The sequence below is a fragment of the Sparus aurata genome, chromosome 18 (genome assembly GCF_900880675.1).
Source record: "Sparus aurata chromosome 18, fSpaAur1.1, whole genome shotgun sequence".
NCBI lineage: Eukaryota > Metazoa > Chordata > Actinopteri > Spariformes > Sparidae > Sparus > Sparus aurata.
This window is the reverse complement of record NC_044204.1, coordinates 32,160,979-32,187,605: the sequence shown is the minus strand read 5'-3', so window position 1 is coordinate 32,187,605 and position 26,627 is coordinate 32,160,979. Positions and strand designations below refer to the sequence as shown.

The 26,627-nt window shown below is 41.8% G+C and overlaps 1 protein-coding gene across 1 annotated transcript in view; it reads left to right on the top strand.

Moving 5' to 3' along the window:
* Positions 1-9,837: 9,837 nt before the first annotated feature.
* gfra4b (GDNF family receptor alpha 4b) overlaps positions 9,838-26,627 on the top strand; it is a 51,814-nt gene continuing 35,024 nt past the window's right edge. Inside the window, exon 1 of the mRNA XM_030395337.1 lies at positions 9,838-10,480. Coding sequence (XP_030251197.1) covers positions 10,438-10,480 — 43 coding nt within the window. The 5' untranslated portion in view covers positions 9,838-10,437. The remainder of the gene's footprint in view (positions 10,481-26,627) is intronic.

The following is a 26,627-nucleotide window of genomic DNA, read 5'->3' as shown; positions in this document are numbered from 1 at the left end:
CACAATCCAATACATGTGAGCGAGGCTGTGAGGTATAAACACATATATCCGGTCAACTACTTTTGTGGAGGGACAAGATTTGAAAGAAAGTGAACGTGTATTTCCTGTCAGGTTTGGTATTTAACTTCACATATATGTTAAATCAATGCACTTTCTATTTTTGAGTTATATGTTTAAACAGTTTGAGAGATAAATGAATGTATTTCTACTAAAGTACAGGTAAAACTATGCCCCTTTTTTTTTTTTTTGCATAGCAACAGCAATCATTTTAGTAATTTGAAAGACGCTCTTGCGCTCTCCCACGTATACCGGCAGAACATTTTCATTAAGGCAACACAAAACAAAAAATTAAATAGTTTCAGTATGATAACTGTTCAAGAGTTGCGCGATCCTAACAAAAACTGACTGAATTGTATTTTCATTTTGCTTCAGACTGTGTTCTGGGGACGTTTTTTTCCTCTGAGATCAGCTTGTTTGTTCAGTAATGGGAAAAATAAATTGTAAACTTATGAGTTTTAATTTCCTCTCCAAAAAACTATATAGTGCTCATTCAAGTAAAAAATATTTGCCTGATAACATACTTGCTTTTTCTGAGTTTTTATTACATTTTCTGTGTTTTTATTTGTATTTTGTGTTATATATTTCCGTGCTCCGTATGTTTAGAATAACCCCCCCCCCCCAAAAAAAGAGAAGAGAAATGATCCAGCTGCTTCTGGTGATGATGGTCTCTCTCCATTTTGTTCTTTTTGCATTGACAAAGTTTTATACCAATAACCAGGACCATGAACAAACAGAGCAACAAGGCATCAACCAGCACAGGCCAGCATTAATTTAAGAAGAAGGTCAAATTAGTTCTGCTGCACGATACACAGTTTTGTTGTAGAGGAGTAATATCAATATCTAATACAATATCTTTGTGCTCATTTCACAAACTTATAATTTATTTAAGAATATCAGCGGCGTTTTTCTGGTGAGTCTTTTCCAACAGTGAAACAGAACGACCAATGACTTCGGCGAGCCAAGTTCTTAAAGTTGCCGAGCGGACCGCGCTTCAAAAGCAGCATCGCTTCCCACGAACATCTGCTGCTCGGAGCTTTTTAAAAGACGCGTGCGGCGAACGGCAATAAACTCTCATCGGAGTGTCAGAGAAGAAGACAGAGTAGCCATTTATAACAAAGAATCTGCACACTCTCTCGCGCTCACCCACACATATTTCGGCATGTGTTCGCCAAAATCCCAGGAGATCGAGTTATGGATCGTAAAAACAGGAGGGCTGTTGATCCAGGTGCCGTCTGATTATTGTTGGCCACCGGCAGTGTCAGGAAACAGGTGATAGATGTTGTTGGATAACCTTATCACCCTCTTAAGCCTGCGACTGAGACAGATAGCCCCTGCTGGAAAACCAGAAGAATGTCATGAATCTGTCAGAGTGTAACCTGATCGCTCTTCTTCTCCTCATTTTTTTAATCAATTACAGGAGTGATAGTGGATGAACCCTGAGGTGTTTTAAAAGGAGGATTCACTGCGGTGAAGCTCGTTCAGTATATTCAGCTTGTTAAAGGAAGGAAGGATGGGAACAAACAAACAACCCACACCTTTGCGACTGCGTTGGTGTTCCAGCATGTGTTCCCAATCTTCACTGTTTCACCATTAAAAAACTAATATTGTCATCTTTCCAGCTCGTACAGCTTGATTGAGTCAGCGCGGCCTTCTCTTTCCTCGGTGTGTCTGTTCGTGCATGTGTGTGTGTGTGTGGTCCAAATTAGGTTTAAGACACAACCAGGCAGAGAAGTAACACAACCTTCCCGCGCAGCATGCATGAGACAGACCATCTGCTGTAGTGAGAGGTAACCGAGTCACCGTCTGTGCAAATGCCCGCCGTGCAGTCTGGCACCATTCGAGCGCCGCTCTATTTGGCACGGCGCTGGCTGTGAAACACCCTCCTCAGATCGCCGTGACCACAAAAAACTTCCCTGCATATTTATCAAAACCTCCAAGTCCCCTCTCGGTCCTGGACTGGAGGTGACCAGGTGGATGTTCTGTTAACCTTCATGCCCTCCTCGGGCATTTTTGTACATTTTTCTCACCTTTTTTTTTTTTTGATATGGTGATCGTTTTGGCCGTGTTACAGCTTGTGGCATGAATTTTTTTTTAAAATCTAGTGTCTTTTATTTTCTTTTTATGCATTTTGTACCCTCTAACCACCTTTGTGGCAAAAATGTATACGCACAAAAAAAATGCCATTAAATCACTAATATTTTTTTCTGCTTTTATTTTATTTTTTCATAAATCACTTAAACAACTTCAGACCTACTCAAAGCTGCCAAACATTCAATAATTTTCAGGAATTTAACCCTTTAAATGTTTTATTGTTTGAATTATGAATTAGTTTATACAAAAAAGGACAAAACATTTATAATTTTCCATATAATAAGTAGTAGGCTGATTAAAAAATATGGTTTTAATGGAAGTCAGTGAGTATCTGTTACATACATAAGAAATACTAATGCAATCAAATCAATTTTGTTAGTAATCTTTGATATATCCAAGAGTCTAATCGCCACCAAAGCCCCATCAGCCTACTACTTATTATATGGAATATAATAGATTTTTTGTGGGTTTTTTATAGATAATTAATAATTCATTAATTAAACTGGCATTTAAAGGGTTAACATCCTGAAAATGATTGAATATTTTATCATTTTGATCAGGGCAGAAGTTGATTAAGGGATAAAACAGAAAAAAATATTGATGTATGAGGATTTTATGGCAGATTTTATGCGTGTACATTTTAGTCACAAAGGTGGTTAGAGGGAGTATTTGTTACTACATAAAAAATACTGATGTAATCAAATCAATATTGTTGGTAATCTTTGACATATCCAAGACTCTAATCACCACCGAACCCCCTTCCTTCAACTACTTTCTTTTCTTTTTTTTTGAGGAAATAATTCAAATAATAAAACTGGCATTTAAAGGGTTAAAATCCTGAAAGATATTGAATGTTTGGTAGCTTTGAGTAGGTCTGAAGTTGTTTAAGTGATTTATGAAAATAAAAGCAGAAATAAATATTGATGTATGGTGATTTAACGGCATTTCTGTTGTGCGTGTACATTTTTGCCATGACGGTTGATAGAGGGTAGTCATTTTGAGGAGGGCACAAGGGTTAAAAAAGAGACTCCCGGCAGGCCTGCAGGAATTAAAAGCTTAAATAAACCACACTGAGCCTCGTCAAGAAAGACAACGACACTTGGAAAAATGAAGTTCTTCGCAAGTTGCTCCAAGTCCGTTTCCATTTGACCCACGGCGCTCTTAGATTGGGGAAGAAACAGACAGAGGAAGCGTCCCGGGGGTCCACACAGAACAACTATCGCTCTGTTTGCAATCAAGTGCGGACATGACGTCACCGTCCTGGGAGCTGTATGTACGGCCTGCTTCTCACTCCACTCTGTGAATGTTTGGAGGTGTAGAATGACGTCCAGAAACACATGTCAGCAGACTCCTTATTGCTCACTGCAACATGAACCCTCACCTCCACCTTCTACACCGCCTCTCTTCTTTAAAAGGACAGCTACAGTATGCAGTTATTGGACCACCGCAGATGTCTCAACTATGATGATAAGAGAAGAAGGAGTCATGCTTTTCAGGGATTATTTGTGCTGCAGAATTTTTCCATTTCCTCCTGTGAAGGTCAGATGATTGACGGTAGTTAAAGTGTAACATTTCTCAACTTGGCTGGTGAAGCAAACAACATTAAAATGAAATAACAAAATGCTCTTTGAAAACTTATTTTCCATCCCTCACACGGATTAATGCAGCTAATGTATTTGTCTGAAAGAACGGCAAGCTCTGATATTTCAAATTGTGGTAGGAAGACAGAAACAATGGGTACATAATTATGAGAAACAAGCTGACAGTGGAGCTGGTGAGGAAGAAAACAAATGTCATGGCAGTAAGATGAAGCCAGATCAGACAACTTTCCTTTCAGTAAACAATATAAGGTTATTTTGTGGGTGGAGCTTAGATGGTAGCAATTAGGCCAGGGTGATAAAACAACCATGGTTCATGGTTCAACCAGCAGTGGATTTTTTCACTTCATATTTTTTGGTAGGTGCTCCATTTTTTAAGTTCTCAAATTTTTTTGTCATGTGTCCACACGAGTAAAATAAAATGTTTCATCTGCCGAGACCCATGAAAACATTTTCTTTGAATGTCGAAATGAGTAAAAGAAAATGTTTTTTTCACATTGAGACGAGTTATTGGGACCAGTGAATAATTTTTATTTTTTTCATGAGTGGAGACCAGTGATTTAATTTTATTTATTTGTTTTAATGTTTCGGGACGAGTGAAAACAATGTTTCCCCAAAACAAAACAAAACAAAAACGTTTTTACATGTGTCGGGACCAGTGATTTTATTTTTTTTTTATGTTTCTGGATGAGTGAAAACAATATTATTATTATTATTTTTTTAAACGTTTAAAAAAAAAAAAAACTTTTTTTGTGTGTCGGGAACATTGACATTTTTTTTTTTTTTCATGTGTCAGTACCAGTGAAAACAATGTTTAAAAAAACATGGGGACCAGTGAAAAAAAATAAATCATGATGGAAAATTATGTTTTCATTAGTGGGGACCTGTGAAAACAATATTTAAAAAAAAAAAATAGTTTTTTCACGTGTCGGGACCAGTGAAAAAAAATTATTTGCTGTTGAGCCCAGAAAAAAGTTTTCTTTTCATGTGTTGAGGTGAGGAAAAAAAATAAATAAAATAAATCATGTGTCGAGAGTGAGTGAAAATACTGTTTTTGCTGCTGAGACCAGTAAAAAAAATATATATATTTATACATTATAAATATATATTTTTATAAATTTTAAATATATACACATGTTGCATGAGTTAAAAGTTTTTCTCCTTTTGTCGAGATGTCTCGGGTAAAAAAACATTTGTCATGCAACGAGATGAGTAACAAAGATTTTAATCACTTGTGAGAAAACATTTTTTCACTCGTATCGACACATGCAATCTTATCTCATTTAGTTCTCGAGTAGTGGTGCAGTTTAGCCCTTTGTGGTCAAAATGAGTTTTACAGAAAGAGACACTGAATCTTTATTGACCTGATGACATTTGCCCTGAAAGGCAAACGAGAAGTTCATTTTCTAATGCTCCGTTTTCTAAGTTTTCGTGCCTGATCCAGAAAAAAACGTTTTTTTCATCTGTCAGGACGACTTAAAAAAAAAGTTCTGTCTTGGGAAAAACATATATTTTCTTCAATGTGTCGAGACGAGTAAAAAAAGAAAAAATTGTGAAAAAGGAACAAAGTCATTCATGTGTTGAGCCGGGTGAAAAATGTTTTTTGTTGAAAATGGAGCATAAGAAAAAAAAGAAAGATCTCACTTGCCCCTCAGGGCTTCTGCAGAAGACAGCCAGTCGTAGAAACTTCATTAACAGCATGAGAAGACACGCTCAGTTGAAGTAGATGTAGTTCAGTTTGTCATTTCTTTAGTGTTATATATACACATTACACACAAAACTCCTTTTTGTCCCGGAGGCGCTCCAGGGAATATCTTTCTCCCCAGCACAGTTTCTGTCGTCCCCGAGATGCCGTCAGTCTCGAGCACTGACTGACCCGGCCGACACTTTACTGGACCGGGCCCATCGTTAACATTATAAGTCGCACCTGTGTCTTCCCTGCTACCAAGCCTGAAAAAAACGTTACGGGGGCATTTGGTGACCCCTCGTAAATCCCAGCCTGCCTCCGCCAGACTTCAACCTGAGCGACGTCCAATCAGGCAAAATAAATGAAAACACCTGTGTGGCTGTGCCAGAGGGTGAGCCGGAGCTTTAAATCCTCCCAGAACAAAACAAAGAATCCCCTGAACAGACAAAAAAACATAAAAAAAATTGGTGCGCATCAAACCGGACACTGGACTTTGAAGCGAAGGGAAATGAGGCCGCTGTGCTTTGGTTGGTCATGCAGAAGTTAGAAGTCGGCGTTTGGCAGCGAGCGTGGCTCTTAAATGGCTCCAATAAATATTTACAAAGCCCGTCTTCATCACCCAGCGCTGGCTCTGTGACATAGCAGTGATTATGGGTACAATAACTAATCCCTCATTAATGTTGTGTCGACTCTGCTCTGGCTCGCACAGATAGGAAATCGATGTACCTTCGCCTGAAGCAAGAACTGAGAGCTGTCAATCTCCCGTGTTCAAACAGCGCCTACTCTCCATATTGAAAGATTGTCGAGTGAGAGATCCCCGGACCCGCTGACAGCAACCTGGTATCCTCAGGACAAAATGATAATGTTTCATGAGGAGGGGCTACCGAAGAAATCAAAGCCGAGCTGATTCTCATCACGTCGGGTTGCTGTTTGGTAATTCGAGGGTAAGAAAAACAAACCCCTCTGCACCCACAATCCACCGGGAGGGAGGCAAACGCTTTAATGGTTTAGAAGGAAACAAACGTTCTCCCTCTAATTCTCCCTAAACCGTTAACGGAGCTCTTTCCCTTCTCGGAAAAAAATAAAACCCCGTAATGTTGATTTGAATTACAATGTTGCACTCGGCCAAAAGATCCCCAACGGCACCGAGTCGCTCCTTACAGATTCATACAGCGTTTTTTTTTTGTTTTGTTTTTTTCCAGAGCCCGTTTAAATACTCCCAACTCCCATCAGACGCGATAATGTATTGTTCCAAATATTCTCATCGCGAGCTTGTTAGGGAGTTAAAATTACAGTCGCTGAGGCGTGGAGACATTTTACAGTTACAGTCTTTCCAATTTGAGGCCTCAGCAAAAAAAAATAATACAATCGAAACTTGAAACAACCGAGGCTCCGAAAAGAAAGGGCTCGAGTTAATGTTGCCGGCTCGTGTAAGTCCGGTGAAGCAGTGTGTTTTGAGCAGACATGAATGGCAGTGAAGATAACAGCGGCGGGCTGAAACGGCTCTTCAGAGGTCTTCATTCTGTCTTTTGGCACACAGCTGGATCATCCTCTTGGACCCGTGTTTTGCTTTACAGACGCTGACATACACACATACAGTAAAGCACGCACGCTGGGTCCGGCTCGTCCGACGCGGTGACCCTTTTGTTATCTGCTCCTCGCCAGCTTTGTTTGCGTGGATCATCTGGAAACTCCATTTTGCTGTTGCCGTTTTGGAGACACGCTAAAAGGGGGGGGGGGGCGAGTCAACAAAACTCCAAAAAATGCACATCCTGACCCGTCGAACGAAAAAAAAAAGGGCTTCTGAACCATAAAATGAACAACTGGTGCAAACGCTGAATTCTTAAGACTAAAAAAAAAAACAATAACTGTCTGTTTCAAAACAGCGAACAGCTGAAAATGTGTGCAGGTCGGTAGTGACGAGGAACTGGATCAGACTCTCTGGGGGGGCTAAACGTCTCTACTTTTGTGTGGAACAAAAGAAAAAAAAACCTTCACAGTTGTGGACACACACAGTAATTTTTATAAAAGAAATAATTGTGTTCGCCCACACGCAGGCTGTCCAGGTGACATTCAGGCGTTTCTAACAGTCCTTTCCTCCTGTCAGCATTCAAAATGTGCTCGTTTTTGTCATTTAATGGCTGCTGAGAGTAAACACGGCCAATTTAGGAGGCAGAGCACCTAAAGCTATCTGACCGGGAGGGAATTCACTCGAAGGGACTGCCTGCCTGTCTGTCTGCGTTTCATTGTATAACCAATTAGAGGTGCGCTGTCCGCTTGAATTTGCACTGTGAGCTCTCAGACTTTGTGCACAGGAAACCTAAAATGAAATAGGTTTCTGGTGGAGAATGCCCCAAATCTGCCTCCTCTGAGAGTTCTGCTATTTCGTGTATCGATATTAATCTTTTGTTTAATTTTCTTGGAGAGCGGAGAGTCCTCCATCAGCACCGAGGCAGCACACGGAGAGGACGCGGGCCAACCATCGATCGCCAACACTCGGAGATGTGGAGTCGAATCGTTGTGACTTGGATTGGAGTCGAGTCGAGCCGCTGTTTTGATGACTTGCAACTTGAGGCTTGAGAGTTGGTGATTGACCTTGAAAGTTTAGGACTCGTGACCTCATTTGACTTGAGACATGTGCTATGTCTCAATTCAGGGTGTGCATCCTTCGAAGGACCCGGCCTTTGCGGTCTTTGAAGGCGAGTCCTTCAGAGAGACCTTGTTAACCATGTCGGCCATTGTTAAATGTGACGGTCTAGCCTTTGGAGTGTTTCCTGGTTGCGTCACCAGATGTTTTACCCTTACATCACGATTTCTGCCACCCAGGCAGGCGAAAGTGACGATCTACGCCACGCGATGTCACCATTTTCTCTCTTTCTTTCCTCTTTTTCAGGCGCGCAAAGAATCTTGGGATATATGAGGCTGTGAAGGATAGCAGTGGTGCATCCTCTAAAAAGAGGTAAAAGAAGGAGCATCTGGAGGAGCCTTCAGATTGATACAGCCTTTGTGCAGCAAATGCGGCCTTGGAAGGATGCGGACCCTGAATTGAGACACAATGATGTTGCCTGCGTTTATTTTACAACACGTCCTCGTACATTAGCAACTGAAAACGTCGATTGTCAGCGTCTCCAGAAATGAGACCACGCATGTACCCGATCTTCATCCTACGGTCACACTTTGGTTAGGTTTAGGAGAACATCGTGGTTTCAGTTAAAATCGTATGTTGAATTACGTGAGTTACATGATGGCTTCTGGTTTCACTCTCGACACGAACGCCGATCTCCTGAATGAAAGTCCTTTGCTTGTTTAACCCCCGACCGTCCATCTCTGACCTCCTCCCTCCCTAAAACGGACTTTTCACTCCTTATACAACTCCTCCTCACTTCCTCCTTCACAGCTGTAATAACACCGACAGCTGCTAGAGGACGCCGCGGCCAACAACAAACATTTAATGCGGGTCGCGACAAACCACTTTCATTTTGTCGACCCTACAGTACAAGGACGAACTCTCGCTCTCTGTTTTCAGTTTAATTTGAGTATGACACTGTTTAAAAGAGAAGAGGAGGGATATTTTGGGCGGGTTGAATAGGGAAACATGAACTGCAATTATTATATTACAAATTAAATTCATTGTTGTACTTTTCTAAAAGGTTTTAATCAATAAATTCCTCTTATGAAGACCAGATACTGCAGGTAAGACTGCAGAATCTTGGAGGTGAAAACGTGACTCGACTTGCTTTAAAGCGGCTCCGTGTGACGATGTGCAGGAATCAACATGTTTGAATCACTTTCTTATTGGTCACGGTCGTCTACTTAAGCCTGTGGATGATTTTTCAGCTGCTGCGCTGTGGATTTCTTGGTGAAGGACTCGGGTCGAGCCTCGTCTCAGCGCCGGTCTGCTCCTCTAACAGAAGGCAACAGTAGCTAACGTTGGTTTAGAAATGGAGCCTGCTCACATAAACTGATGACCGAGGACTCGAGTTGTCTTGCCCAAGAAAAAAAGTGACTTGCATCTTGCTTCAGACTCGGAAGAATCGTCTGCGTCACGTGTCTGTGAATACATCAGGAACAGAGAAGAGTCAAAAGTGAATGAGAATAAACACGCGCGACCGGACTGGACACGGAGACATGGGACAAGATGTTTTCAACACCTACCCGACTGCTAACTTTTGATTTATTATCCCTCTCTGCCTTTTCTTTTCTACTGACTCTGCAACAAAAACCTGTCAGTTGATCTTCCATGAAATACCTGAATGTGTTAGACCTTGAGCTGATCAGAGGACAAGTGAAAAGATGATCGAGTTATGAAAAGGCAGGCCATCAAAACACCCACGCACAGAATGAAATAAAGAAAAAATAATATCCTGATATTGTGTCTGATGTGATGTTACAGTCAGACCGTGTGGAGACACTATAAGAATGCGAATACCACACAGACAGCAGGTTAACGCAGCCTCCCTGGGAGTCCCTGCAGGTCTACAGTGGTGATCAGGTCTACGTTAGTTCACCTCGTGTCGTGTAACCAGGCTGTTTAATGTCCCGTCCCGCTGCTCCCTCCCTCCCTCCCTCCCTCCCCTCCTCTTGGCAGTGGCTCTTCCCGGCAGCACTCAGCATCTCTCCAGCAGTGGACTCAAGGACTTGTGCGACCACCTCGACGCGCAACAGAAGGCTCCCCTCTCTCTCAGCTCCGGACCGCGCAGCAGCAGCAGCAGCAGCAGCAGCGCACAGGAGCAACTTTCCCTCGCAGCATTACGCATGGCTCCGGCTCTGCGCAAAAGCGCCACCGCGACGCCGTTTTCCTGGAGGAAACTGATGGGATTGTAAAGAAAGATTTAAGGGATTTTGTTGTTTTTTTTTTTTTGGTTGAAGAGATTATTCTCCCCTCGCTGCTGCTGGTGATGGTGATGATCTCCTCTGGATATCCTCTGCTCGCAGTGTAGTCGCACACAAGCTGTACGTGAAGGTCCGACGCGTTATCCGAGCCTGTCCGCGCACACAGAGATGGATCTGTGGGGAGTTTATCTGTTCCATCTCATAACTTTGGGTAAGTGACGACCGGAATCTAGCAGATATGAGATGTTATTAAGGATTAAAACGATCCTGCCTGCTCCGTTTGGAGTTTGATTTTGAGGAAATCTGATCCAGTGAACGGAACAGAATCACTTTGTCGCTCCTTCGTTTGGCTTTTCTTTTCTTTTCTTTTTTTGGTGCCAAGCTGCATTTTTCAAATCATATAATAAAAGATTAAATAAAAAATAAAAGCCATCGCATTTGCATAAACTTAATTACTTAACGGTGTGAATGGCACGCGTTTCTCATCAGTGTGCCGTGTGCTGTGCAAAAATGAGCTTTGCGCACACGCACGTGCTTACATGCGTGTGTGTGTGTGTGTGTGCGCGTGTAAAAATGCCCCTTTTCTCCAGAGGTCAGTGTGTGTGTGTGTGTGTGTGTGTGTGTGTGATTAATTTGGCCTCCTATTGGTGTAATGTCCACATTTATGTATTTGAGCACTGCTGGCATCACGATATCACATATTTGCATGTAATATACTGTTTTTATGCATATTTACCTACTTTATGCATCCAAAGTTTTTCAGTGGCCTTGCCTGATTCCTCATTCTGGTAACCCACCCTCCCAGAGTGGCCATCCCCAGCACTACATCAGTCATTGCAGTGTGTGTCACTGAGCTCGCAGCTCTCCATGTAATTGAACCGAGCCGGAATATTGATTTTCGTGGCAACAATCCACAGTCTTGAGAGAGAAGAGAAGTGCGTGTTGTTGTTTGCCTCGAAGTGTCTCTGTGTCACTAAAACACAAAATGTGTCAATCCCAGTTCAGGCCGCCTCGCTGCTGCTGCTGCTGCTGCTAACTGTGACTAATGTCATTAAACCGGCTGATGGCCAGGACACCAGAGGTAATGATCCCGGCTTTAATTGGCTGCAGCTCATCCTGCTCAACAAAAAAGGCAGTGGATATGCATCATATCTTACCTGTCTTTATTCATTATTAACGTCCTCTTCGGAGCTCTTCATTAGGGGGAGGAATGCAGTTGGAACCGCTGAGTGGAAAGAGAAGAACGCAGTTTGCTTTGTGAATCAGCTCGTCTCCCTGTAATGACATCCAACGGTCACACATTTATTTGGCTGGTAATTAGAAACAGACGGGGCCACTCTGCTGCGTGCGCTCCGGCCATATGCCTGAAAACAACTCATTCCTGTGCAGTTTATTGCAAAACCTTCGTATTCAGATGTAGGAAATAAAAAAAAAAAAGCAGGATAAATGACAGATAAACTGAATTTTGTTTTGAGTTTTGTTGTTGTTGTTGTTGTTGTTGTTGTGAGGTGCTGATGCTGATTCCAGCCTGTTGAACCATCTGCCTCAATCAATTAGCCGAGACCGAACCGCAAAAGGTCACAAACTCCGGCCTGTTCGGATGACTCAATCCATCCTATGTGGCATTCGGGGCAGTTTCTGTGATTTCTAAAGGCTTACTGCTCCGGATACCTGCGAGCCAACAGAGAGAGAGGGGGGGGGGGGGCCTCAAAATCACCACCACCATTTTCCAGAAAGAGCTCTTAAAGCAAACACCAGCAGAAGGTATTTCTCAGCTGGGACGAGCGGTCATTAAGGGGTTTGGCATTGTTGGATTATTTCTTTGGCTTTTGTTGCCTGTCCTTGCCGGCTGAAATCATGTTGGAACAGTTCAGAGTTTCCGTGCTGTTATTTGTGCTCTATTAACTTTTCAAACACAGAGCCAACTATATGAATAAAAGTATTATTATTTGGGCTTTTTTGAGGTCTTGTTACAAACGCTGATGCTCAAATTTGAAATCGTGTTTCCATCCAAATCACAGCTGCAACGATGACTTAACTGATAAGTTGATTGAAAGAAAAGCTAATGTTCAGCTACTTTGTTTGCAGCTTCTTGATGAGACACAAAGAAGTTTTAGAGAAGAAATTCAAACTCGGAATTGCAATATTTACAATATCAGTGAAGTAATAATACAAAATCCGATTATTGATTATTTTATTCTATTTACTTTTAGCTGCTGGTCAACGGAGGGCGCCATAGATTCATCTGCGTACATTTTTCTATAAATAATGGAAATTAACACGTTACATTGAGGAAAATAACGTAGAGATGTGGCAGGGTCCGCCACATATAAAGTATGAAAATTGTTCTTGAGGTCAGTTTGTTTATTTAGTTTGTTTAGTTTAATGAGGATCTGTTTCTTTGGGTTTTGGACTGTCGGTCGGGAAGAAGAAGCACTTTGAAGACGTCACGTTGAGTTCTGGGATATTGCAGATCAATTGTGAAAATCATTATTGTTTAATTAGCTGATTGACAGGACAAAAGAATTGCAAAATGTTTTTTTTCTTTCTCAGTATGAGACTGTTGAATGGAATATCTTTTGGGGTTTTTTGGCCCGCTGATCAGACAAAAGGAGACATTTAAAAGACGCCAACTTTGGTATTTATGCTGCTATTTTCTGACATTTTCACAGAACAGAACAGTTGATGCTGTAAAAAATCTTGAACAATCAGCATAAATCAACCAGGGTCGGTTTATTAAAAGCTTGCTCATTCGATATATCGGACTCTCTTGCATGTCGGTCTGAGCTGAGATGATGTTCAGTCGAGTTCTGCGGGTTCCTGAAGAAGACGTTAATGTAGCAGAAGGGTCATCTTATGCATTCAGACGAGCTGTGAAGATCAAACTGAATCACTTTGGCCTTCACTGTTATGAAAAATAAAAATTAATCCCAGCCAAGTGATTGAATGTCCGAGCTCTGATTTTATCTGCGTGATAAATGTGCACCAAGGCTCAGTGTGACAGATCCACACGGAGGCTCAACATTACGTAGAATTAGGCACAAATGTGCAGCGTAAGTCTTTTTTTTCTCTTTAGGTTGGATTAGAATAAGTTGAGGTGGTAAAAAGGGGCACCAAAGTTGGATTTAACATAAATGGGTCAAACGGAGCGAAGGAAGTGATCTCTCTAATGGCACCCAGACGGGCCGAAGCTGCACGGAAACAAACAATACAAGCAAACTGCTCTTACTTCTTCTGAGTAAGTATTTCTGACCGTCTTAGCTTTTAAAGGGATATTCTGGTGTAAATTTAATCCATGGTCTAAACACACCGTGAAACTGTGTTAGACTCCCTCTAGAGAGATCAAGTTAGCAGACCGCTAGCTAACGTAGTTTGAGCATCCTCATAAACGACCACAGGACAACAATACACTGCAGTAAATGGATCCAAATATAAACCGCCACCAAAAAGCCACAAATAATGCTCAGAACAGCACCAAACTTCAGCAACAGTACAAATAGGGTCTCAGCACATAGTCAAGGGCATCTAATCTCCGCTAGCTTAGCTGGATTTCTATTGTGAAGCTAAAAACAGACTTCAACTCTCCTCCATCAGCTTCCGGGTCGGGGAAGTCCCGACGCGACGATTACCGAGTGCGGTTAGAAATGCTCAATTCCGTTCCTTTCCCTGTCCGCTCTCGATAATAACTGTTATAAACTGGCAGGTAAGACACATATGAACTTTGATTGCTTTTCCATGGAGTCATAATCATACATTTTCATCCATGAGCCGCGGAACTCTACTGCACTCGGTAATCGACTCGTCGGGACTTCCCGTCAACAGGAAGCTGCTGCAGAAGAGTGGTAAATTTAGTCAGCTTTTCAGCAGAAATCCAGCTAACTTAGCGGAGGTTAGATGCCCCGGACTATGTGCTGAGACCCTATTTGTACTGTTGCTGAAGTTTGGTGCTGTTCTGAGCATTATTTGTGGCTTTTTGGTGGCGGTTTATATTTGGATCCATTTACTGCAGTGTATTGTTGTCGTGCGGTCGTTTCTGAGGTTGACAAAACTCTGTAAATTAGCGGTCTGCAAACTTGATCTCTCGAGAGGGAGTCTAACACAGTTTCACGGTGTGTTAGACCATGGATTAAACTTACACCGGAATATCCCTTAAATTAGTCTTCAGTGAGTCACAAACAAAGAAGGCGAGTCAGTGACTGGAGTTCAAGACCGCAATTCAACACTGGGTATCTTTAAGGAAACCTTCTGACAATTTCCAGCCATGAAAACAAAAAACTGATATTTTTAATGTGGAGTCAGAACAACTCCAACCGTGTTTGTGGCGACAAAATCTGTGTATTCAACGAGAAGTTGTGAAATCCTCAAGCCGTGTTAGTGGGAACAAAACCTGTTGTATTAAACGTGGTGACATCACTGGCAGTTTTTAACGAGAGGTCGGGACATCGAGCCTCAATCTAACCAGATCATAACCACAGAACATGCTAGATAAAACTGAACATTGAACCTGAAGAAATAAACATTTAACATATCCACGGTTTGCAGAAACGCACATTGTCAACATTTACCCTGCTGACTTGGGTTGTTTTATTTTAGCTGAGCAAGATTCACTATTTTTAACCTCCTTCCTCAGTCCGAGGGGCCTTCTCGCTCCACACTGCCGCCAGTCTCAGCCTACCATCATACCAATATTTTTTGATTTAATGGTTTTGACATTGTGGGATATGACCTGTGCCTTTAATGGAGACAGATAAGTACTGCCAAGCATCCTATTACCTGGCATATTGGCTGGCCTCTTGTAGGGGATTTGTCATGAATCTCATTTGAGGCAGGTTAGCACCCAGGGCCAACACACAGCCCATCACACGCTCAGGCTTCCTTCGTGTGGGGCGAACAGCTCGGCCACTGCAATGGCTGTAAAATGTCTGTAGACTTCGATACCACATAAACACGGGAAGGCTTTTACCACCTTCACACTCACTGGGGTTGAACGTGTGTTCAGCTTCACACACATCACTATTAAAACAGATGATTTTACAGCACCTCCGCTTTGGAGATTCAATATATTCATTACTGTGCGATTGTGATGTTGTTTTATTGCATTTTTAAAACGTATTCCGTCACCTAATGGGAAGCTAATGCACTAACTGACTCTCAACAGTCATAATTAACTGTTTTTTATTTTTTTTTGTAAAAGCATGTTTTTTTTTTTTTTTATGGCACTTTTGATTTATGGACTCGTTGGTTTTCCTAATGAGTTCCAAGAGAAGAACTGACATTTAACTTTGTTTATTTCTAAGGAGCTGTCATCTAACAGACTAAATATGTTTGTACTGATCGAATAGAAAACGCATCCCTCATCCAGACCTCATTACCATCCACATCTGTTTATCTATCTGCAAATGAATGAAGTGAAACTAAAAGAATACATTTAAAAAAAAAAAAGAAAATCTGGTACCTCTTGCACGTTTTCAAATTAATTTTTCACATTTCGCCTCGGGAGCATTTTACTCAAAAGTAAAGTGTTCAGCCAAACACAATAAATAAAGTATGCTCTCTCTATGATTGCACATTTATTGGTACAAGCAGTGAAATCAACAAATATGGATAATAAACTTTCTAAGTACTCTCAGTTGGCAGTTTATATCAAAGAGGATAAACCAAATATCTGAATCGCCGGCAGAATTCAGCAGCACCGCAAACTCCACAATGGCCATAAAGTTGAACGCGCACATTTCAACAAAAACTGAACATTATGAGCTTCATTAAAAGTTTAATTTATTGAGGGGGTTGTTGTATTTGACTGTATTAATTTTAGCTGCTTTACGTGGAAACTGTATAAATGAATATTTAAGATAAGATAAGATAAGCCTTTACTGATCCACAGTGGAGGAGTTTGATTGTCGCAGCAGCACAAGAAAAGAAGAACGTAAATAGAGAGGTAAAAATAAGTCAATAAAACGTATACAAAAAGTACAATAAGGTACCAGAGCAAGTTAAGACAGTATTACAGGCAGTTGAATCCATCTGTGTCAAACTGGAACGACTGTCTTTGAACAGAAGAGGTGGCCTACGACTTATCACCCACCTACAGTGCAGAACTGAATTCTCTTCACAAGTCGTTTTTATTCTGGGCAGCAAGCCGCCAATTTGGTCGTCCTTTTCGCGGCTCCATCCGCGGATTTAGACAGAAGGCGGTAGGTTGGGGGTCTATTTTGGTCCGCCAATTTGACACCTCGGAGGGTTCACTTATTTCCATCTCCATTACTATCTGAATCCGAGACGTCGATGTGCCGGCAATTGCGTGAGATGGGCGGAGGTGACGTTGACGTGCGCTGTTGTTTGACCCATAGCCGGGGAGTTTTAAAACCAGGAAACAGCTGATCACAGCAGTCAGTCCATCACTTCATCCGCAGACGTCAAGATGAGCAACTGGACTGCCACTGAGATCCAGGAGATGCTGACGTCTCCTCGGTCTCTGTAGCTGTCTTCGTTGTCCGCTTGTTGTTGTAGCGGCAAGCTGCTAACGGTCGCTACTTTCAAATTAAAAGCCCCCTGCTAAGAACCCAGTTCTAAACTCCAATGGGGTGCAATGTAAAGCTCTTATTTTGAAGATAAATTCAACCTGCTTCACTGTTCACGCCCAACTTTGTGCTTCACATCATGTCACATGTTTATGCCTACCCCAGTGGCAGCTGGTGGCTTTTTGGAAAAGAAGGAATATTAAACCTCTCTTTTAGAAAGACAAGGCGGCAATTACAGCCTTTACCTTGCTGCAAATGTGCCACCTTTTCTATCTAAAAGGGGTTATTGGCAGCTTTACAACCTTCACACCTGGGCTCACCTAGTTTTAGCAACCCACATGAAGGCCGGTTGAGTCGATGACCAACAAGTAAGGACACTCCTACACTATGTAAGGACACTCCCACGCTGTGAGGACACTCCCACGCATAGTTTAAAAGCCTGCGACTCCCCTCCAGTTAGTTAGAAATGAAGAAGCCTATTGGATGAGAGGTGACACGTCTTCAAGAAACTGAAACAGGCCCAGTTGCCTACGATACAGCACACAAATCCACCAGGACCTGGATGACTGAGAACCTTCAACAACTCGTTATCAAATTTATTTCTCTGTTTTTGGTTTTTTATTACTGACAAAGATTGACATTACCTCCCTTTCAGTGCATCTTTGTAAAATTAGGAAACTAAAAAGCCCATAAAAAAAAGTGTTCAAAAAAAAAAGTTAATGGGATCTATTGTAGGCCGAGACACATCCTCCGTCCAAGCTTCATGGAAGTATGTTCAGTAGTTTATGTGTAAACCCTGATGACAAACCAACAAACAGGTAAACAAAACCTCCGTAAAGTAAAACTAGGATGAAGACACAATATGTACTATGTGGGACATTTAACTGGGATGTTTGATACGGACATGGTTTTTAAATGACCGCTGAGATTTCTTGTAACGTCTCAGCCGACAGACATTCAGGCACCATATTTGCAAAATCAGCCAATACAGCCGCCCAGCTGATATATGAACAGCAGGGTTCATGTTTAATAGTTTAAAAGTGTGACTCTTTAACTACATTATAAAACAGTAGGTAAAGTTGAGGAGACGAAGAACAAATGCCGTGGCTGCAGTCGTGACTTAATGCATCCGTCCTAATGTTCAGCTAACTTTTAAAATAACTGATTATTTGTCCTCGAGAGACGGTTGTAGCCTCTCATGTGCCTCGCGGTCTGCAGGAAGTCAAACTCTATAGAGGATATGAGTTTTCCATCTAAACCCTATCGATATATATGAGTAACATTCACTGGCTGGTGGAGCTCGGGGCTTAAAAGCTTTCCAGACAGAATGGCTGTTAGACTTTTTTCCTGTGGGCAGCGTCTGTTCCCCAGCCTTTTGTCAGAGCGCTTAAAGTTGCCTTTGTGTTTAATTAGCGAGGTTTCTAAAATGTGCTGCGGAGCTGGCACATTGCCATTCATCCGATGTCAGTCAGTCTGATAGCTCTGACCTTTAATGGTGACAGTATCCAATTTATCACGTAATCATCTGCCTACAATATTGAACTATTATAACTTCAACCAGTACATAAAGTTTGGAGAAAAAAGGCTGAAAAAGAAGGAGGGCAAGCGTCAGAACCGGCTGCAGGGGGGCTATTGCCAGAGCCGGGGCATTGATTGGACGTGATGTATGTGGGTGAAGAATAAATGAGTCTGAGTTTAAAGTCCTAATCCATTATTGCAGCTGAGTGCCTCCAGTTATATCACAGTTAACTAATTACCGAATGTGTTTACATTCCGAGATTTACGTTATTGAGGGCAACATGAGCGACAACAAGCCACGGGGAGACACGGACGCCGACTCCTGTCCATCTTGCATTGATATTCTTGGCCTATAAGAGGCTTAGTGGCTTAGTTTGCCAATAAAAACAGGATAAACCCTAATTTGGAATTACAGTCGAAAGCTGTAAAAACCTCGTCTGTACACATTTTCATCCTTGTGTCCAGCTGTCTGTTTTTAAGCGATTCTATTCGCATATTTTCACACACCAGTTACAAATTATTCATTTAGCAACTCATTTAGATTATGAGGCCAACTTTCCTTCGAGTATTGACATTTTTATTAGGTACTTAATGCTGCTGCGGTCGATAGATTAACATGTACATCCAGTAAGCCCACAGACATTCCCGCCCTACGCTGCAGCTGAATGTAACACTACAGGTCATCACAAATCCAACACAGTCACCAGAATAAATACTGGCAAAGTATGTTTCTGCGAAGCCACAAATACGTTGCAGTTTTACGTTTCTTTAGGCTCAATTTTCAGGTCAGGTTTAGACACATGGGTTAGGAAAGGATCATGTTTTGGCTTAAAATACCTGTTTTGGTGGCCACAAACATCTGGAGAGCACACACAACTTCCCATAAAAACTATCACAAACTCCGCCAGAAAGTGTCCCTTGTTCTACTTAAAAATATCCAGCGGCTTGACACTTATGTTGAAATGCAGACTCGATCTGCGGTCCCAGCGTCATCGCCTGCAACTCCAGACGTGAAAGTCTGTTTCCTCTTTAACCAATTTAACTGCCTTTATTATCTCGGCACGATCCCGTAAACAAAAGCAAACTCTTTTAAGGTCTAACATGAGCTCGACGTGACAATAAAGGCATTTAGCTGAAAGTTTTCTGCTGATTTTTCTTGTGATTTTTGTGTCTCCTTCCAAAGCGCACCTCTAACAAACACAATTTGAGTTCAGGAAGCTGCTTCTATTTTTGGACCTTTCAGTTCATTTTCACCTCTTCGTGGTTTTGGTTCCCTCTCAGCCTCATTAGTTCTGTTCCCAGACGTAACAGAGAGCTATTTTTAATGATAAGCTATAAAAGCTCACTGCATGCTACCTGCCAACACCAAACAAGAGATAAGCTGGTGAACATAGCGGAGCGTTGAGCAGCTGGAGCGTCAGGTGTTTCCATCAGGTGCTGGTGGAGACCAAAACAGAGCAGAAAACGAGCGGACACTGACGGCAGATATCCAGAAACACAACTTTTAAATATTATCAATTGTGCAGCTTTATGAGAACTAATGCCATAAAACCTTTTTTTTTTGGGAGACGATACGTCACTGATGAGTTCACAGCTGGTTTCCGTCGTCTCCCGTCCTGCGAAATAAAGCAAAGGAACAAAAAGAAGCAAAAGCTTGAGGGTCAGCTTTGAAGACTTGTATTTACATAATCCTCACTGATGTTACATTCATATTTTTCTGCATTAAACCCTTTTAATAAATCACAGCTTTATCTTATCATGAACTGTCCCAAACTATCAGCTTCCCTAATATCATGGAGAAAACAGTGACTGAGTATTGTTCTTCCACAAAACTCTGGGACTCCTGATGCAGTTTTTGCTTACTTTTAAGGATCAATGCGGCAGAACAAGAGATATCACCTAATTTTTTATTCCACGCACTCTTTCTTGTTGCAACCTGATGCCTACATTACCCACAATGCAACAAGTCTGGCAACTGCTTGGTCAGAGATTCGATTAAAGTGACATCACGTGAGGTAAACTGTCTGGTTTTGGTCGGGCGCTTTGTGTTCAAGATTTCCCACAATTAGTCACAAATTTATCGTCTCGGTGTTTGTGTGTGTGTCATTGTGTCGTTCCCAAACAAAACTAATGGAAGACAAGTCTATTCAAGTTTATTCATAAAGCAGATTTGCAAACAACTCACGTTAACAACTCAGGTCAACAATCGGCCGCATCATCAGGACTCAAACGCCAGCGAATAAAAGTACATTTGAGCCTGGAGTCAATGGAGCGGGCAGAGCTAAAGATCGCCACTCAGCTTACAGAACAGGACACAATATAACACAATGACGGCAACACAAACAAGTAAACAAACAAAAATTAAATAACAAAACAAAAAGGAACAAAATAAGATTAACAAACCTAGAAACATGAAGCAAGAAAAAGGATGAATCTCACAATACGGGAACAGTGATACTGAAAATCTGCTTCAAGACGAGAAAACAAAAACATTTGTGACGTGAAGACGAAGAACAAATATTGTTTACATGTAACTTTTTCCATGCAGAAGCTTTTATCTCAGCGTCCTTTAACACAAAGGGAACCAGAAATAGATTCTGATCAGAGCATCTTAGTGAATAAAGGATGTGCGAGGAACAAAGATCCTTTCAGACAATTCAGCATTTAGAAACATACTGACACCGGTGAAATTGACATTTTATACCAAGACTTGGACCGATGCTGCGATAATGTGAGTACAACGACAACAAACGCTACTGTGGACATATTAAATGTCATACATATAATAAAAGCAACAACCCAGCATCTTCCTCTAAATCTGTTTAAACACTCAGACCGAAGTGGTTTAGAGCAAAATCACTGACTCTGTTCGATGGTCGCGCAACAGCAAACACTGACAAAGGTTTTGGCAAAAGACACAAACTCCCCCGCGGTGGTTTGAGCTGGAGAAACAGTCTGGCTCACGGTTAGATGGTTTGTCTTTTGGAAGGAGAAAACTCGTGACACTTGGTGGTTGTAAATCAATCCTTCTGCCCGAACAGTTTGTTTTTGTTCGATTTGAGTGTTTTCTGTGAAACTGCTGAGCGAGCAGTTGGTCCACCAGTTGCATAATTGGATGAAATGCTGCGGTTTGGGTTTATAAAAATTACCGCTGTTTGGTTTGCTTGGAGAAGCTTCAGGATTTTACATCTGGGACGGACGTGGACACGCTGTACTCCATAAACTCGACGAGCTGCGGTATCTGCTTTCACCCGGCCCCCCTCCTGCCTTTGTCTGCCACAACATTCCCCCCCAACTTATCATCTTTCAGGTCAGTATCTGAGATCTCAGCTCTGATTCTCTTGCTACCTGTAAGAAGATGTCCTCTATTACGCTCAAAAATAGGTTGTGTTCAAAAAGTGAGACAGCACCACGAACCCGACGGCGACCGTCAAAAGCATCTGCGGTCGTTATCCGGAACTGAAGTGACGGCTGAATGTGTTTCCTTTTTAATCTGCATGAAACTCTGATTGAGATCTGAAAAGTTTGGAGATAGAAGGTGAAAATGACGGAGCGCTGGAGTAAGTAGGGCTCCCGATCGGGCTAAAAGCAGCGTCTCCCTCTCCATTAGACCTGTTAGGAAATTCAGAAAATGGCTCGGAGGTTATAGCCATACAATGGCCTCTACGGGCCAAACAGAGGCTCATTAACTCAGAGTCTGTCGGTGGTTATCCAGAGAGAAAGACTGTTCCAGTCGAGTAGGCACAGCCTCATTGTGACACGATTTCAAATGGAGGGCTTAGGCTCCGCTTCCTGCCTTCTTGTTGCATTTCTGGGACACCGCTGAATCTATTTGGGGTGAGTGAAGTTTCGCGAAGATGGATGGAAGCGAATCTTAGAAGAGTACATGCGACAAAAGGTCCAAGGACGTTTTTTTTGTCTCGTTTCCCCGTCCTCCTCCCTCCAGTTAGCTGAGTGTGAAATGAGCATTTTCATTGCAGATACGGACGCTGAATGGGCAGAAGTTGATTTACTGATGTTTTTACTTTTTTTTTGTACTACTCACACACAGGTGTGACATCAGCAATAAGCCGGAAACAACACTGCAGTTCTCTAGACTTTGGTGACACTCGGAGACGTAATCCTCTTAAAAAACGATGAGACGAGCAGACGTTGGCTTTTTTTTAAAAGTGTAAATAACGCTCTCTCTCTCTCTCACGGCGATGTAATAACCCTGCGTCAGATTTGATCTTCTTTTTTGATTAATATAGTGAGTGTCTGTTTCCTCTTTGGCTTGCTGGCATTAATAACCACAGAGTTCAGGCAGTGAAGTGACTTTCAGATGAACCAGTCATCTGTTCTAGGGTTTTTTTTCTCCCTCCACATAGAAATGACAGCTGCTGATATTCATTCCTTTTTCTTTTTTTTTCAATGTTCCTGCGATGAAGAGCTGCTGTATCACACAGTGGTCAGCATTCAGGCAGCTCGGTGTAGCAGTATCTCCTGCAGTTAGAGCAAAACTTACTGCTTAGACATCATTTTCAAGGACTTTTTAAGGGTCTTTCCAGTCCCAGTTTCCTCACATTCAAGGAGTCAACAAAGCACAATATCAAAACGAGGATCAAGGTTAATTACTGTGAAATCACTGATAATTTCAATCTTGTATGAAATGCATACATTCAAGCATTATGACTGTCTTATTATGTTAAATAATCAAAAACTTGATTCCCCCCCCTCAAATTCAAAACTTATCTAAAAAAAGATTTCAATGATCTGTTGGACCCTGTAAAATAGAAGCTTCTAACTCGAAGTGTTCGCTCCCAGTGGTTATTCAAAGGGACACTTTGCCGCAAAATCAATAACACATGTTTTTCCTCTTATCTGCAGCACTTTTCATCCGTCCAGATTGTTTTGGCGCGAGCTCCCGAGAATGGAACGAGAAGCCACTCAGCTGCTCGGAGTGCCACAAAAATACACTTGAAAAGCTCAACAGCAATGTGTCTTTCCAGAAATCACGACCTGGTCGGTGCCATGAAAGGCATTCTCTTCAGCAGAGCTAGAATGTTAGAAGCTTAGTTAGCTGTGATAAGCTCAAGATGAACGCATTCGTATGTGCAGTGATACGAGAAATACATTCTTTAAAATTCATTAAACCAACGACAAATGATGATTATTTTGAGTAATCACAATACATCCTCAGACCTGAACGGCGGAGCAGGTTGATTGCCAGAGACCCCCAAAATGATCACTGCAGTTTTTGGTTGAGTTTAAGCAAGAAAACCACTTGGTTAGGTCGAGGAAAACATCAGAGTTTGGCTTAAAATAACTATATTACTTGTAACTTCGTCACAAACATAACCTACATTGCACATGTAACGAAAGCTATGTATTGTACTTAAAGGGATATTCCGGTTTTAATCTAATCCATGGTCTAAATCACTGTGAAACTGTGTTAGACTCCCTCTCGAGAGATCAAGTTAGCAGACCGCTAATTTACGGAGTTTTATCAACCTCAGAAACGACCGCACGACAACAATACACTGCAGTAAATGGATCCAAATATAAACCGCCACCAAAAAGCCACAAATAATGCTCAGAACAGCACCAAACTTCAGCAACAGTACAAATAGGGTCTCAGCACATAGTCCGGGGCATCTAACCTCCGCTAGCTTAGCTGGATTTCTATTGTGAAGCTAAAAACAGATTTCAACTCTCCTCCATCAGCTTCCGGGTCAGGGAAGTCCTGACGTGACGATTACCGAGTGCGGTTAGAAATGCTCAATTCTGTTCTTTTCCCTGTCCGCTCTCGATAATAACTGTTATAAACTGGCAGGTAAGACACATATGAACTTTGATTGCTTTTCCATGGAGTCATAATCATACATTTTCATCCATGAGCCGCGGAACTCTACTGCACTCGGTAATCGACTCATCGGGACTTCCTGTCAACAGGAAGCTGCTGCAGAAGAGTGGTAAATTTAGTCAGCTTTTCAGTAGAAATCCAGCTAAGCTAGCGGAGGTTAGATGCCCCGGACTATGTGCTGAGACCCTGTTTGTACTGTTGCTGAAGTTTGGTGCTGTTCTGAGCATTATTTGTGGCTTTTTGGTGGCGGTTTATATTTGGATCCATTTACTGCAGTGTATTGTTGTCATGCGGTCGTTTCTGAGGTTGATAAAACTCCGTAAATTAGCGGTCTGCTAACTTGATCTCTTGAGAGGGAGTCTAACACAGTTTCACTGTGATTTAGACCATGGATTAAATTTACACCGGAATATCCCTTTAATGTTACAAAGCTACATTAGCCGGACTCATGGTTGACTTTCACTTTCACGCCGGACGTGATCAGAAGGTCTCCATGGGGAAAGTGTGGTGCTTGTTCGACCCGGCCATCCGTCCTGGACCTCCTCCCGATGTGGACTTTGTTCAACTCTTCTAGAGGATGCCACCTAACAGAAAAGTACCTTTGGGTCGCAAACAAAGCAGCCAGATTGGGTCATGATTTCTGGAAAGAGACATTGCTTTTGAGGGGTTTTTTTAAATGTTAAATGTTTACGGCTGATATCTCTAAAACTTGTCCACTCACACCGAAACAATCTAGGTGGATCAATAGTAAGAGGAAACCCACAGGTGAAATGTCCCGGCTTGGTTTATAAACCAAGCCCAACTCCAGAAAAGAAGCTCGGACAACGACGCTTGCGTATGATGGATGCCGCATCCTCGTATCATCGTGGTCCCAACACGGGTTTTCTGACAGGCAGGATGAACGATCTCACCGACTGAACTTTCTTCTATCTGCAGTCCTGCATATGCTCTATATGCTGTATTACTGCTATTATTTAATTAGAATAAGTGCAGCCTCAAACTTTATAGTATTTAATTACTGTTTCATTGTTTGTTTACATGCAGAGGGAAGTGAATTACGCTGCAGTTCAGCCAGCAAATGGAATAGTTTCTTATCAGCGTTCCCAGACTAGACCGTGCACCAGCTGAGCTATGGCACCACGCGCTTTTTCAATGAAATTTATTTGCTATCTTTATGCCTAGGAGGAGCTCTTCAGTTAATCAAATCAGTGAAATCAGTTTGTGGCTTCATTGCAGCCACAATAAAAACAGAATGACTGGAATGGCTTGTTTGCACGATGTGAATTGAATTATTGTCTACACCAGGAAATGTGAAATACCGTAAAAAAGACGGCAGAAATATCGGAAACTGGCAGCGACGGCCATGTGTCCCAACAGTATTGTTGTTAATACTGTAGTCTCAGTGGACATAATACAGCCTAATCTTATTTACCACATCTGAACGACAAGTATTCAGAGCCTTTCCTTAAGTAATCTTAAAGTCTTTGTGGTGAGAGCGAATGCATGTTGGAGCTCTGTGGAGGCTCGCTGAGGTCATACGAACTTCAAAACGTGCCGAAATAAAGTAAATTGCAAAAGTATATTCGTAATATTCAGAAGATAAATCAACAGCAAGTGTTCAAAAGATAAGAGCACTTTGGTTTTCCACATCAGGCTCAACATCTGTGGTCACTACAGCGCAACGCTGTGTATCACTGTGGTCTGATTTTTGTGATTTAGTTGCAGTTCTACATACACGGTACACTGGTTTATTGATGAGCACAGACAAGAGTCCCCAAAAACAGTACAGGACAAGTGTACTGGAAACTAAATTTGCTTGCGCTGTGTGTATGCTGACCTATCCAGAGTGTTTCCTGCTTGTTCACAGCGGTAGACGGATGGATGAGTCACGGTTGTGAGTGTAGTTTGGTCCTTTTACCATTAAAATAAGGTTTCGATGTAGATCGATATAGATCAGAGTGTAATTCCTGGTTGAAATTTTGAGTGAAGCTGCACATCAATGACCAAAACACCTCAAATATGAAGTGTTCAGTCTGAAAGTGTTTGAACATGTGAGACTGATGTCACACCACATGTGGCCTTTAATCAAGGTTAATATAACAAAAGATTGTTGCAAAACTCCCTTTGTTTCCATCTTCATTGTCATAGAGTTGAAACAATTATCATTTAAATTCATTGAACTGACTGACAGAAAATTATTCAGCAGCTCTTTTGTTAAATTAATCAACCATTTAAGCCATTTATCAGTAAAATAGTCTCAAGTTCCAGATTCTTAGTTTTAAGGATTTGTTACTTTTCTTCATATCAGAAGATAATGAACTGAATCGTTCAGAGGTTTAAACTTTCAGTCGGATAAAACCTCTGATAATTACCTCCGCCAGTTAGCTCTATGTTTTCACCCGCGTCTGTTTGTTGGTTTGTGAGCAGACACTCACAAAAACTACTGAATGGATTTCCAAAAAAATATGGACAGTGGA